The sequence below is a fragment of the Condylura cristata genome, unplaced genomic scaffold (assembly GCF_000260355.1).
Source record: "Condylura cristata isolate star-nosed mole 26May11 unplaced genomic scaffold, ConCri1.0 scaffold00005, whole genome shotgun sequence".
In the NCBI taxonomy this organism is placed as follows: domain Eukaryota; kingdom Metazoa; phylum Chordata; class Mammalia; order Eulipotyphla; family Talpidae; genus Condylura; species Condylura cristata.
The window spans coordinates 66,592,074-66,607,119 of NW_004567106.1; the positions used below are offsets into that span (position 1 = coordinate 66,592,074).

At 49.5% G+C, this 15,046-nt stretch overlaps 1 protein-coding gene across 1 annotated transcript in view; it reads right to left on the reverse strand.

Annotated features, from left to right (window-relative positions):
* HIPK2 (homeodomain interacting protein kinase 2) overlaps nt 1-15,046 on the reverse strand; it is a 108,876-nt gene that overhangs the window by 24,283 nt on the left and 69,547 nt on the right. Inside the window, exons 6-8 of the mRNA XM_004677211.2 lie at nt 10,732-10,894; nt 7,125-7,251; nt 6,159-6,280 (exon numbers count right to left, since the gene is read on the reverse strand). Coding sequence (XP_004677268.1) covers nt 6,159-6,280; nt 7,125-7,251; nt 10,732-10,894 — 412 coding nt within the window. The remainder of the gene's footprint in view (nt 1-6,158; nt 6,281-7,124; nt 7,252-10,731; nt 10,895-15,046) is intronic.

Sequence of the window (15,046 nt, forward strand, 5' to 3'; positions counted from 1 at the left end):
GTCTCAGTGCTGTACTTTAACCTGCTGTGCCACCAGGGAGGGCCTAGAATATCTTTTTAATCTAACATAATTGAGATTATCAAATCACTTGCCAACATTTAAGAGCAAACATAGTAAAGCTAAATTCTTCTCTCTCTCTCTCTTTTTTAGATTTATTTATTTATGTGTACAGAAGTGGGGTATAGGCCAGAGGTGCAGGGAGAGGATTCACCAGAGACAGAGTGGGGAGCAGAACAGGCGGATCTACAAAGTACACTGCTGAGGGGAGCAGCGGGTGGGTCAGGAGAGGTCTGCTGCGCCAATTGGGTCAGTTCCCCGGCGGGGGATCGAACTAGTGCTGCGGTGGTTTTGGAGAGCTTCATAATGACTGCTTTAACCCACTGCACCACCAGAGAGGGCCAAATTCTTTTCTTAAAAAAAAAAATTTTTTTTTTTAAATGTTAAAAGGACAACTTTATTAGGAATAAAAGAGCAAAGGAGAGGTACCTGCACAAACACAGGTGGGCAGAGAGCTGGAGCCGCAAAGTTAAAATTTTAATTGGGATTTTGAGCTTAACTGAGAATTACTTTGACCTTTGAAAACAAAAGTGAGTGAGAAGCACAACTTAATTCTTCATAAATATTAAAGATTTTTGTTATAAGTCTATGAGCTTTTGTGATTCTTCCTTGAATAGACATTGTACACGTGTGTGTATTTTGTGTTTTAAGTTCTCTGTATCCTCATGGCAGGCACATTATTATTTTGGGGATCTGGGAATGCTGTTAATATTAATTGACAATAAAAAATTTTTTTTGAGCATTGTTCAACTCAAATAATCCATTTAATCATATCAAATAGAAACTTTGTATTTTTGGGTAGTAGGGGGAAATCTATACTTGGCTTACTTTTGGTTATTAAATGACCCATATTGAACATTTTGGTCTAAAGTTAGACACTTGAAGGAACACCACTAGTGTAAAAAACCTCGAGTAGGTTAAGTATTTAAAACTTTGGTATCTTAAGTTATAGCTTGCATTCTATCAAGCTAGACATGACTCACACAGGCTAATCTATATAATGTAGTGCTCCACCAGCTGTGTGTGTTTTTAGGTTCAGATGTCTAAATAAGTATTTCTTGAAACGGATTACACATTTGTGTCAAGACTTAATAGTAATGTGTATAAAAAGGGCATAACCACATTTTAGATTTGAGTGGACAGTTTACTTGGCCAACCCTTCTTGTGTAACACAAGGCCCCATGAGATCTCATTTTTTTTTTTGATATTTCCTGTTTGCTTATTGATCTGTTTTATACAGGCAGAAAACTTAGGAACCACATTGTACAAGAAGTGCTTAATACGCATTTGTTGGTAAAATGAAGGAAGCTAGTCTACCGAAGTTACTAACTGTAGTTGACTATATTTTAGGTTGACTGAATTCAACACGGTAAGTAGAACTGATTGATAAGTTCAACTCATTGAGTTGAAATTTCATTAGACATTTCTATAATTTAGACTTATCACTAACTACTTTTATAATGAATAAGAATAGAACTAATATTCTTGATGCATATTGTATGCCTAACAAGGAGCTAAGACCATATGTAGGTTTTCTGATTTCATCTTAAACAACAATCCTGTGAGGTTCAGACTATTATTTCCTCTTATTTTCCAGGTGAATAAACCAAAACAGATTAATAACTGGCTCAGAAATATGGTAAGTTAAATATATGCACTTATTTCTCTCTTTCTAAACCTAACTTAAATGATAGTGAAGGAATAAAAGAATATCTAGATCTAAAAAGACAAAGACAACAGGGAGACACAAGAGCAGTTAACAAAATTTTAGAAACTAGAAAACACAAGAATGATTCTAAACCGAGTTAGCAGGCTGAGGAATCTTGGGTCAAGTCTGCAATACGTGTGATCCCTTCACTTCTCAGTTCCCAGGCCCTAGGCTGGTAGGCGCATGCTGTATCCTTCATTGACCCTCACTTTCAAGTCGCTCACACTCCCAAAACAGGAGACTGGAATATTCTTTCTGGGGAAACCAGCTAGTTCAAGAGAAGAAACTGAAGGTACATTTGAGGAACAGGATTTGTGCCAATGAAAATGCTCAGCTCACCTACAGAGAAGCCCACTTTCAACAGTCCCACCCTCCAGCCCCCCATAGCCTTCCAATTTAGTTTTTAGTGCTTCAGTCTCAAACATGAGTGAAGAATCAAGGATTAACAGATATTAAAGGAAGTTTCTAACATGAAAGAGAGTAAAAAAAATTAAAAGAGGCCCTCCTGGTGGCGCAGCGGGTTAAAGCACAGCACTGAGAAGCTAAAGCCACTTCCACATGAGTTCGATTCCCGCCTGCCCCAGAGGTGACCACATGGCGCGGCAGACCTCTTCTGACCCGCCCACTGCTCCCTTCTGACCCACCCACTGCTCCCCTCAGCAGTGTACTTTGTCGATCTGCCTGTTCTGCTCCCCACTCTGTCTCTGGTGAATTCTCTCGCCACCCCTGAGCCTCTGGCCTGTACCCCAGTTCTGTATGTACAAATAAAAAAAAATTATTAAAAAAAAATTAAAAGAAATAAAAACAGTATAGGAATTAGAAAATTTTCAATAATCTATAATATCCTCATAGTTAAAATATATATGTATGTATGTATGTATGTGTGTGTGTGTGTGTGTATGTATAGATAAATAAAAAAAGAAACAGATTAAAAGGAAGTAAATAAGGTATCCAGGATAGTCTGTGGCAAAGACCCACAAGAAAGCATGTGGACATTTCAGACCATGTGGATCAAGAAGATCCTAAAAGTTTTCAGAAAGACTGAAAAAACAAACAACCAAACACTAAACTTTTCAGAATGCTCAAACCTGTCAACACATCACACACAAATATTTTATAGCTCTGGAAGAGTTTAGGGCTACATAATAGATGGAAGGAGACTAACCCAGTGAAAAATTGAGGCAACCACTAACTCCAGGAAAAACAAGTTGTACAAGGATAGGAAATAGAATCAATGGATATAATGAGTCTAAGCTGAGAATAATTGATCATAATTGATAATAATTGTAAATATTGCAGAGTGATTGAGTAAAAGAATTATATGAAATAGGAGAAAGAGGAGAATGAAAATGTGAACATACACATGCTTGTGTGTCATATGGATGGGGTGGGTTAGTGAACTAAAGCTTCATCTTCCATAGTAGGAAGTCAACTGACTACTAAAAGTGAAGAAAATCAGTAAAAAGCAGTTTAAATATGTTATGTAGAAACATGGAGATATATTACAAATAAGGTAAAAATTAATGTTTTTGGGGAATGGAAATTAGGGATAGAACAGGAGGCTATTGTAAGTTTTAAAAAGATGTACATGTATTGCTTTAGAAAACAGATTAAATGTAAATGTCAAAAATAACTTCCCCAAATTCATACAGCCAGTAGTGGAATTGGCATCTGAATGTGAGCAATGATTTCCAGAGGCCAGACACTGAGGGCTTTTTTATTTTTTGTAAATTTATTTTGGAAAAGATACACAAAAATAACAGTCCCTTCTCTGATCAGATTTGGTGGTAACTGCATAAAGATGGCATAGAAAGTCTTCCTTATTCATTAACAGTATAGCAACACATTGGATGGTACCTACTCATTCACAATTTGATGATGGGAAGGAGGCCAGCCCTGGCCTGGGGTGGGGAGAACAGAGGTGACAGCAAACCAAATGAAGGCGTGTAAAAACACCCTGCCTTTCACGCACATATCCTTGGGGTGCCCCAGAGACTGTTTCCCTTTGTGGGACTTGTGGTGCTGATGGGAGGAATAGGGCTAGGAAGAACAGTACCACAAATAAAACTAGCGTGGAAATTGGATTTGCAGACTCCATTTCTAAATTCTCATATTTAAACCCCCTGCAAAAGTTTATATATTTAGATTCAAATAACCATGTGAAAATAAAAACCACGTCAACTTTAGGGATATATTTAAAGAAAATAATAGTATTTGAAGTGTTGCTGCCTGAAACCTAGAAATTTACCCAGAGAAAAATGAAGGCAATTATGGCTTTTCTGTAGGTGCTACACTCATTTTGTAAGTTAGTTTATTTTTGACCTTTGAAAGGGCCATTTACAAATATCCATGAGAATGGAAACTAGAGTTTTGATGGTGATCAGAATGTGAAATGTACAGATATGGAAGGATAAAGGCTGCACAGCTGACAGTTATGCAATGTGACAAACCAAAGTCAACCAAAAATATATTGAGGAGAGACCACTACTGTAATGTGCTGCAAGGATTAAGTAACAAGCAGAGAGAAAAAGAAAAAGCCAACCAAACAAGAAAGACAGTGTGGTATTAGATGGGGCAGGGTGGGAAGCTTTTACTTAATGTATCTTAGAAATCTGCATGTCACGACCCTCTGGCCTACCTGTCCTTCTTAATGGCTGCATGATATTCCATTTTATGCATGCAGTTTATTTCATGTACCTCCCATGGTCGAACATTTGAATTAGTTCCAGGAGTTTCTTGTAAACACCACATGATTAAATTCCTTGAACATATATTTTTTGTTCAATTACAGTTTTAGTTTAAATCCATTTGCAGATTGATAGCACTCTAGGGACTCTTTTCTCTAAGTAAAAATTAAAACTCTTTCCTGCTATGTTTAAAGGACTGAAACAAATTCAGAAACGCTGAGCCTACTGGCTTGCCCCAAACTGAGCAATGAAAAATGTCTATTTTAACAAGTAAGAGATGCTAATTATTATTTCTTTCAAGAGGTGGTTCCCAGCTACTAGGGTTAAGTGTACAAACACAAAGAGGACTCTGTCATTACCCTTTAAAGCACACATAGTTCTGTAGGTTTTGGCTCACAGAGGAGCACCTGGGGGAATCAACCTAGAATTCTGCTCCTCGGATAAAGGAAGAACAAGCAATTTGGCCCATGGAGTGAGCCGTAGTTTGTTCTCTTGATCTCTCTTGGCCTTTTGTGAACTCCCCACTACCAAACTGTGCAAATAAAAGCAGGCAGGAGACCTGTGAGAGGGGAGGGTGTGAAAACCTGCTTTCAATACAGAAGGGCTTCCGTTTGGACCCTGCCCGTGCTGCCAGGAGCCGGTGGGGCCAGTACCTTGCAGTGCTGATTTGGACACAAGAACAAAGAGACCAAGAACGGTCAATGTCAATCTTAAACTATTCTAGAAAACAGAAGAGGTAATAATGTCCGCCCTATTCCAGGTGTAACCTTGATATTCAAATCAAGTATTGATTCGATAAGAAAGAGCAAGTGTATGCCATTTTCCACCGATGAACGTTGATGCAAAAACCCTAACCACATTATTTATAAATGATCCACTACCAAACCTCATACAGTCACCACAAACATGCACGATCAACTGAAATTTATCTCAGCAAGAAGCACTAAAGCCTGCTGGTTAAAACATGCTGTTGTCCGACTGGGGTTTGGGTCCCGGTTTCGTCACCTGATTGCATGTGACTGTGCCAGGGATGGTGGTTCATTTGCCCTGCTTGTCAAACGGAGACAAATCTCCCACCGTGTTGTCGTGGGGATTAAATCAGTCGACAGCAGTAAAGTGCTTGGCATAACGATGATGTATTTTTACTAAGGTTCAAGCATATGCAAGGAGCGACTCTATTATCATTACATCACTGTTGCCTTAACACTTCACACACTGCCAAGTGCTGTCACTTCTGTGATCTCTTCCTACCATCAGCGAATGAACAGATAAGGTTCCAGCTCGAGACTTCTGTGATTCTGGTTCTAAAACTATCAAATAAGGAGGTAACCTCCAAGGTTCCTTTTCAGCTCTTAAAATAAAATCTATTTTGCAAGAGAAGTTTCTGGCCAAGATGGTGTGAACTGACTTGCCGTAGGTCCCGGACAGTTGTTGGTAGATTCAGGATTAAACTGGGTCTCCCATATTCATTTGCATTACAGAGATACACTAATACTGATAATTTCCCTAGGCTCCCCGGTCTGCACTTCTGGGGATTGGAAGGGACCCGCACAGGCAGGCGAATCACCTGGCATCTTTCTGATTGTTAACAGAGATACCCAGTGACTTGAAGCACCTAACTTGTCAGGTGGGAACCGGCAGAGAGATCTCTTCGGTGAACATTCACAAGGCAAGGGCAGTACTGGTAACAGCAGAGGAAGAATTACCTGGGCAAGCAGTCCTGGTTGGATCTGAAGAGGCTGAGCTCCAGGGGCTTGTGTGACGATGGGAACCGCATTTTCCATGCGCACGGAGTAGCCCGCGTGCTTAGAGGGCGAAGCCTGCAGTCCTGCTCGGGGCAGTGGGCAAGGGGAGGAAGGGTGAATGGTGGGAAGCAGTGGGAAGGAGAGATTCTTCCTTGTCAGCTGTGGCCAGCTCTCCGCTCCCTCCCTGTCTCCACAGGCCCTGTCTGGACTTGGGCAGCCTCCCCTGTTGTTTCTAACTTGAAATTTAAAAAAACAACAACCAATCTTTAATGTGTTCAGAGGTTTGAAGGTCAAATGAAGGTGCCAATAAAGCCACAGGTGAAACAGAATGGCCTAATTAGGCCGGGGGGGGGTGGGGCGCTACTGCTCGAACATATACCCGGGTACATCAAGCCAGGGCGCCAGGGAGACGCACCACACCTGTGCTTATGCCACGTGGTTTGCAAAGACACATCCTTGAGCTTTCTGTGAGAGCTGTAACCAAGGACGCAGTCAACTGCCTTCTTAGGGTTCTTGGGAGACGAGGGTTGGGGTGCATGGACAAAGACCGCTGGGGGAGGGGCTGTCCTGGGAGGTGCTGCTCACACAGAAGTCAGCCTTGCCGGCTGGCAGAGATGAGCAGTGTCTGGGTAGTTCACGGGCATCGCAAGAGTTGACATTGGGGTGACACTGTGCTGATGGACCGACAGCCGGCCAGGGACAAAATGACTGGCAGGTGGCGAGAGTGACAAGGTGACTTGGGCTGAGCGTAAGCCCCATTGTCCTAGGCTGGCCATGGAAGACAGGCCCCTCTGTTCGCTCGTGCCGCTGCTCGACCAAAGAAACAGGACTACTTCGGGGAAGTCAGCGGGACCGGAGACCGCGGGCCCAGCGCCCAGGGGCTGTCCCCTCAGAAGTGGGCGGGAGGCTGTGCCTGCTCGTCCTTACCTTGGAAGCCAGGGGGACACACGATGAGAGCTTGCTGGAAGGGGTCCGGCCGGGTGCAGATCTGGGCTGTCCCCGTCTGCAGGGGCATACTCCGCTGGGCCACCGCAGCCATGGACGCCGCTGAGGGCTGGTAGAGTGCAGATTGGTAGTTTAGTATGGAGACTTCGGGGTTGGATAAGGAAATAGTGGCACTGGTGGAGGAGGGAGCCTAGAGGAATGATGGGGATTGAACAAAAATAAACAAAAATAAAAAATGAGGGAGGTGGCATGGGGGGGGGGGAGACACGAATCCAAATCAAATAAATGAACTTAGAGAAGAACCAACAAACAAAAATCAAGAGCAAAAAAGCCAGAATGGAGGGGGTGGAAATACAGCCGAAAAGTCCCAGGGAAAAGCAAGCAGCGATGGCCGCGTGACCTTCGCTGCTAAACTCAGGCGTAGGCCGGGGCTCTGCACGGCTCAGCCAGTGGGTGCTTGCGCCCTGCATCGTGGCAGAGCTGAAATGGAAACGGCGTAGGTCCTGCTCGGCCACTCTGGCAAGCACACCGTGCTAACAACCGGAAGGCCAGGGCCTGCTCAGGGAAGATTCTTGGGTGCTTTGGGCTCTGCACTGAATGGGGTAACGGGAGCACTGCTGCCACCACCTTATCCCACACCCAGGGCCTCTGAGCCACACATCGGCCTGCCGGCCCGTGCCGCGCTCTGTTCACGCTTCCCCCGCTTGGAGCTGTGAGCTGGCCCGTGCTCAGGAGCACGAGTCTGGGAGAGGCCCGGCTCGGGGCTGGGTCAGCGCTCTCGGACTCCCTGGGATGGCTTCGGGCTCGTCCCTGCAAACCAACATGCTCTGGCAAGAGTAGGGGACAGGCCGAGACTCGGGTTTCTGGCTTGATGCATGGAGATGGGTGAAGCAAGTATGGAAGGGCACGTGCTTTTTCCTTTCTCCTTCAGAAAGAGACCTCAGCTGAGACTGCACTTCCCTGGGAAGCAAGGCCATGGGAGGAAAACAGATGCTAACCCAGGAGTTCTCCAGCTGCACCCCATCTCTGCCTTGGCTTCGAGTTCACTCAAGTTTGCAAGGACTAAAGGCGGAGAGGGCTGTGAGCACACATGCGCGCACACACACACGCACACATGTATACACACACACATGCACACGTGTGCACACACACACGAGAATTTCAAGGACAGTTTGAAACGCTGTCAAAATTGACAAAGGTGTGAATTTCAGTGCAAAGCAAAGTCATTTACGAGTAATCACTACATCACAGCGTGTGTGTGCGCTTGGGTTTTGAGGTTCCTGTAGTCACAGTGTCTGTCCCTGCAGCACCCCACAGTCACGTAGGTAGCATGGCTGGGAACGAGACGGGCCGCGCCTGTTAGGGGCGATATGACTGCGTTTCTTGTCCTGTCAGCAGACACACATTTCCTGTGCTCAGAGCCTGGCCAAGGCCCACACTCGCTCAGGTCTCGCCCCTCAGGGCTTGCCTTGGTGTGGCGCCACAGCCTCAGCTCCCACCCTGGCCCTGCTGCTTCCTCCTCTGAAAGGGCCGGAGCCAGGCCCTTTCCAGTCGGGCCTTCCTCCACGGAGCCTCTCTGTGCCGGACTGTGCCCTCTGGCCTCCACTTCCCTTTCCATACTTCTTGGGCATAGAGGGCAGAACATTCTTCCCTGCCCTGCTCCACAATCTCACGTGACAGCCCGACAAACCGTGCCCCGGGTCTGGCTCGCCTCCTGCCCCACGGTGAGGCCTGCCCTTTCTAAATCGACTGCCCTCCGCCCGCCATGCTCTTGGCTCTGGGCGCAGCCCAGCTATCTGGCCCTTCGCATTGTCAGCAGACAGCCCAGGCCGCTTGGTCTGGGCCTCCCGCCCACAGCAAGACCCTCTGACACCCGTTTTAAAGCCCCTTCCTTTGCTCGCACGCAGCTTCAGCTTCCGGGCCAGCGCCCACTCCGGCCCACAGGACTCCCCCTCGCCGTGATTCCATCACACGCCCTGCTCCCCTGCCTGCAATCCCACGTGCTGGTCCGCGCGCCATGGTCTCTCACCATGGGAACACAGCTCCTCCAGAGCCCGAGTCCTAGCTCTCTGTAGACTTGCGGACTGATGGCACTGTCTTGACTTGGGCCCCAGGCCCCAGGGTGGCGATTATGCAGATTGTTCCCCTCAAGTTTTAATCCTTGAAGAGGTACCCCAAAAGGGGGCAAAGTTCTCTGCTTCTCTTAGACACCCTGTGGTGGAAGGGTAGCTAGCCCATCACCTGTTAGAGGAGCACAGAATCGGCAAGGGCTGCCACAGCTGCCACATTTATGAGAAAAAGCATGTTTATTGGTAACAGAGGTTACCTAAAAAAAAGGAAGCAGCGGTCCCTGGAAACAGTTATAGGTTTCAGATGACTTGGCATTCAGAAGGAAGGAGTCAAGCTTGGCCTATAAAGCCAGGTGAAAATTCGGCAGAAGCCTAGGTCTGAATAGTAGAACACCGTGGAAATGCTAAGAGAAGCAGCCAGTTGTCTGGTTAAATACGGGACACCCAAGAGAGGGCTCCCCTGAGATGTGTTACTACTGGGGTAACCTAGAAGTTTTAGGAAGCAGAAGTCAGTACCCACGGGGGAAAAGGGCCCTTGGTCAGTCAAGCAGATACTAGTTGAACACAGCAAGGAAGTTCACGTAGCTTCATGTCTTACTTCTACCCACGTGACTGTGGAAGTACTTTCTTGCTTCCAAATATCTCAACGGGCAAACAGCTCAAGCAGCTCAGCAAAGATGAGCATTCTCCCAGGAGCACTAGCGAACAAAGGCAGTCTGGCTGAATTAAAGAGCAGACGCCCCTGGGGGAGGAATTAAGAGCTCCCGTGATTTCTGGTGCTGTGTGAGCATGTGGGGATTTTCAGGGTGCCAGGCTCAGAGCCCTGATGAGCTTGGTAGCTGTGGTCAAGAGACTCTCTCCATGCCTCAGTTTCCTCATCTAAGATGGAGGTGATGAGGAAGAAGATGATGATACCTATCTGACAGTGGGTCTAGGAAGCCACTAGTAATGACGCCATTACTCCGACGACATGCTCAGAGGAGGGGAAGCAGGCCTCAGCACTTAGGGTGGGTGTGTCCTGAGTAACACCCCGCACCCCACAACTGATTAATTTTCTGTTAGTGGTTGGAAACCTGTGGTAAGAAAGCCTTAGCTCCCCCCGTCCTTTTTAGTTCTCCATGCTCAGTGAACTGACTCCCCTGGTGACTCGGAAAGGGGGTAGGTTTTTATCTCATGTGGACCCACAGGCCTGAGGCAAGGGGTGGGGGGATCCTAAACTGTCCAGCCCTTGACGACCCTTCCAGTTCTAGGGTTCTTTACCAGGCAGTTGTCAGACAGAAGAGGACCATGCATCTCCTTCATGTCCACAGCAGGCCAGAGAAGAGCACTACGGGGAGCCGTCTGAGAAACAACTCCCTCTGAGTCATTTCTGGGTAGAAGTCTGGGTCTCCCCACAGTTGACCGTACAACGTGGGCATCTTGACCGTGACCAGGGGTTTGCTCTTCCTGCCAGGCTGGGCGGGAAAGTAGAGTTCCGACCCTCGCCCCCACCCCGCCTCCCCCGCCCCGTCCCCGCTCACCTGGTTGTGGACAGTGTTCAGCTGGTTGTTGAAGGTCATGGTCAGGTTGGTGGACGTGCTGGGGGCCACGTGTGTGATGAAGGGGGTTTTGCTCTGGTTCACCGTGTCGTACATGTTCACCCTGCGCTTGCAGATCTCCATGTTCTGGAAACATGACTTGACGCTGTTCAAGGAAAGGCAGAGACAGGTGAGAAGTGGGACCAAGAAGAGGCGACACGGGACCACGGGGGAGGGGACGGGGGACAGTGGACGCAGCGAACGAGGCCCAGGAGAAGTTGCACTTGAGGCCCAGACTTCCTGGCGTTCCCATGCCAAGTCTGCACCCCCAGAGTGGGCGTCGTTTAACGAACGTCCTCCCAGGCCCCCACGCTGGCTGGGGAGCGGTTCTCCCTGGCGCCCGGGACATGGCCGCTCTCACGGCATTTCCCTCATATTGCCAACCTGTCTCCATCCTCACTGCTCGTTCTCAGCGTTCAGTGAGGCTTCTGGTCTGTGAGCAAACATCTGAGTTCTCTGACGGGAAACATTAAGCAGCAGCTGCCTACCTGCCTTCGCCTTGGAAGACATCTACCTCCATGCCCGCACCCATGCCAGCCACTCCGGAGCACCAGCGCCACCTACGGGCTGCCAGAGAACCAGCAGCCTGGCAGGGTGCAGGGCGGCAGCTCTCTTCCCACGCCGCCTTGAGCACGAATGGAACAGTAATGATCCTAATAATTAACAGCAGGGGCCAATTTGATTGGGAGCCGGGGCGGTTGCTTGCAAACATTCTTCCACTTGGCCCTACAACCATTACAAGGGGGAGACACGATGACTGCCCGATTTGCTGAATAAAGGGGAAGCTTACGGCTTACGGGATAGGGACGCTGCCAGGGTCAAGGGCTGATTATTCACAACCTTCACATATATGGACATGTTCCTCCCCCCTTTTCTTTTCTTTTAAAGATTGATTTATTTGTGCATACAGAAGTACAGGGGTACAGGCCACAGGTGGGGGTGGGTAGTGGAGAGGATTCCCCAGAGACAGAGTGGGGAGCAGAACAGGCAGCGTGACTGACATACACTGCTGAGGGGAGCAGTGGGGAGACAGGAGCAACCTGCTGCACCCTGTGGGTCAGCTCCGGGGCCGGGGGCTGAACTTGTGCTGAAGCGGCTGCAGCCAGCTTCGCAGTGCTGCACTCTAACCGTTGTGCCACCAGGGATTTCCTTCATATTGCCAACCTGTCTCCACCCTCACGTCCAGGCAGGGAGGGCCTGGACATGTCCTCTTTAACCTCCATGCTTCCTTTTTCTTTCCTCCTCCTCACCCAGTTACACGAAGTAAAAATTCTCTCCCTCTTGTCCTCCTTGTTGCACTAGTCAATCAAAACAAAACCCCGCTGCGAAGGTGAGGTGTGTCAGCAAGGCTGATGCCAGCGGAAGGAGAGGGGCCACAGGAGCCCGGGCCACAGGAGCCCTGGCCACGAGAGTGCCCGCGAGCATGGCCACGCATCCTCCAGAACGCCCACACAGCGTCTCACGCACCTCACTGTGTAAGCCCCGAGCTGGCCTTTCCTCACCTGCTCACATTCAAGGTAAAAAGCCCGCACTTAAACTTCAGTTTTAAGTATTTTAATTAATGTAACGAGTAGAAAACAACAGTTCTCTGTTACCATAGGACTGTAAACGGATATGACTTTGCATACTCTAGATAAGCTGTATTTGGGGCCACGCTTGTGGTGTCCTCAAACATCCTTCCATAAAAGATGTTCCAAAGGGACTTAGGCACGCGCAGAGAACCCTCTTCCTGAGTGAGTGGCTAGTCCCGCCCTACACACCGCCACACAGCAAACACTGCTGACCACCCTGAGGGAAGGAAAGCGACTGACAGGACCCAGAGCTGCGAGCAGAGAGCGTGGACGATGCCCGCCTGCTCGGAGCATCCATTAAGCACCAAGCTCACTGCTAAGCGCCTTCATGGGGCGGCTGAAAGGCTCCAACAATTAAGTTCATATTTTTTTTATATCGAAGACGTTTAGACTTAGAATTTTCTGAGTGAGGTGGCCTGAGCCTGGGCTTCTGGAAGGGGCAGGTATGTTCCTTCTGGGAGTGCTTAAGGAATTCATGCACGAGTACGGGGGAGGGGGATGGGGCGTCTTTCCCCATGTCATCCAGCTGCTGGGCAGCGGGGGTTGGGAAGGGCAGTTTCCTCTCGCCAGACTCCCCAGCAAGTTCTAGGGACCAGCAGGGATTCCGCCTCCTCGAGGGTGTATGAAGACGCCCGTCTTTCCTTGTGAGCCCCATTTTCTGATTCGCAGTTGGGTACCACACCAAATTCTGCATTTGAAGCTGATGCTCACGGCTCCAACTTGGCCCTCACCGAGCAGAGTGAAGCGAGCTGCTGCTACTTCCTCCCAGAACCCAGAGATGGACGGCACCCAGCGGTCCCCAGCCCGCTCCCGGCTTTCCACGGAGGCCGTCCCCCTGACTCAGCGCAGGTGGTTAGCCCTCCACCTCCTCCACGGCGCTGTTTCTTGGTGACTCTGCTTCGCCCCGAATATAACACTCCGCTTCACCCCGAAATAACAAGATGCTTATGGGAACTCTATTCAACAAATCACAAGTTTGCTTTCCTTTCGGGGTATGAACAGACACCCCTTCGCTCACACCCACCACACCCAGAAATGAGACAAACTCCCTAAGAGTTTGCAAGGGATTGACTCCACTCCTTTGTGCTGGAGTCCAGCTGTCTCAAACATGTTCTAAATTAAGCTGGTTGCTGCAACGGACTGGTCTTGCTTCATAGTAACTAGAGAGGAACAGACCTGCAACGTAGGAAGCACACACAGCAGGTGCCTTCACCCGTGTCTGTGTGTGGGTTCAGGTCAAGTCCAGCCTCAGACTCGGCCCACGTTGAGTCTGGCCACAGCAGGGCCAGCGTATTCTGCAAAGGTCCCTCATCCCCACCCAGCCTCTGCTCACACGTTTCCTCCCTCCCTGCCCTAGCGAGCATCTTTCCTGCTTCGCCCAGGGATGTGACTGTTTACTCCTTCACATCCCAAGGACCTCAGGTTTGAGGGGCTGAAGAGAAGTCCCCCTAAGTCCTGCTATGAGATGAATTTATGCCCCTTCATACGCTGAAGCTCCAACCCCCAGCACTTGGGACAGTGACTGAGTTTGGCGTTGGAATCTTTAAAGAGGTAAAGGGAGGTTACTAGGGTGGGCTCCATTCACCGCCTTAGGAGGAGAAGCAGAGAGGACTCGGACCTGAATGGAAGACGCGAGAGCCCTGGAGATGGCGGCCTCGGAGAACCCATCTGCCAAACATCTAGATGTGGGCTGCTAGAATTCTAAGGAACTGAGCTTCTGCTGCTAACCCTGCCACCCAGGGAGACCGCAGGGGTCCCACTGCTTCCCTGCCAGACACCTGACTTCTCCGCGTCCCCTTACCCCCAGCGGGCTACTGTCCACCTTCACTTGTGGCTATGAAACCGGAAACTGTTCCACTTCCCCAAACTGCCCACCGAGCATCCTGTCCCTGGCCGCGTTCTCGCCCACCTGGCTCGGACAACTGTCGCTGCAGGAGCCAGTCCTGGAGTGGACCAGGCCACGCCGTCTCCTCGCTCCCTTCCACAGCTGGCATTCTGGATGGCGACTGCTCCAGAGCAAGCTCATACATCTGCCAGCCTGTTTCCTCTTAGCCTAAGCTAGAGGCCAGCCTGGATGTGCCCACGATCTGCCCCTCTGCCCCTTCCCGGGGAGGCCAGCCACGCTCCACCCTGTTCACGCACGGCCACAGGGCTCGGTCTGCTGCTGCCTCTGTCCACTCTGCTGCCGCCTCCTGCCCCCACCATCTGATCCTTTCTGCCCTTCCTAAGCCCCCAACCGCGTGGTGTCAACAAGCACCCCCAACTTTGCCAAAGCAGCACGCCTGCCTCCAGCCACCTCGCGGTGACAGTGGCCTCTCCCTCCTCCGAACACCTCACCCTGTTCCGCAGCCCCCCTTGAAGGGGGGCCAGCTGTTCCTGCCCCTCTCGCCCAGTCTGTCCAGCTACTCAGTGGGTCTCTGCGCCCGCCATCTGCTGGAAGAACGCCGAGGTTGCCTACCACCTTCAAGTCGCTGGATCCCGCGGACATTTCTCTCCCGGTTCTCTGGACTTGTTAAAAGGCGACTCTGGGGCGCTCCGGGGTGGTGCAGCGGGTTAAAGCGCAGCGCGGCGAAGCTGGCCACAGTGACTTCAGCCAGAGTCCGATCCGATCCCCGGGCTGCAGCTGACCCACAGGGCGCAGCAGACCTCTCCTGTCTCCCCGCTGCTCCCCAGTGTATTTCAGTCCA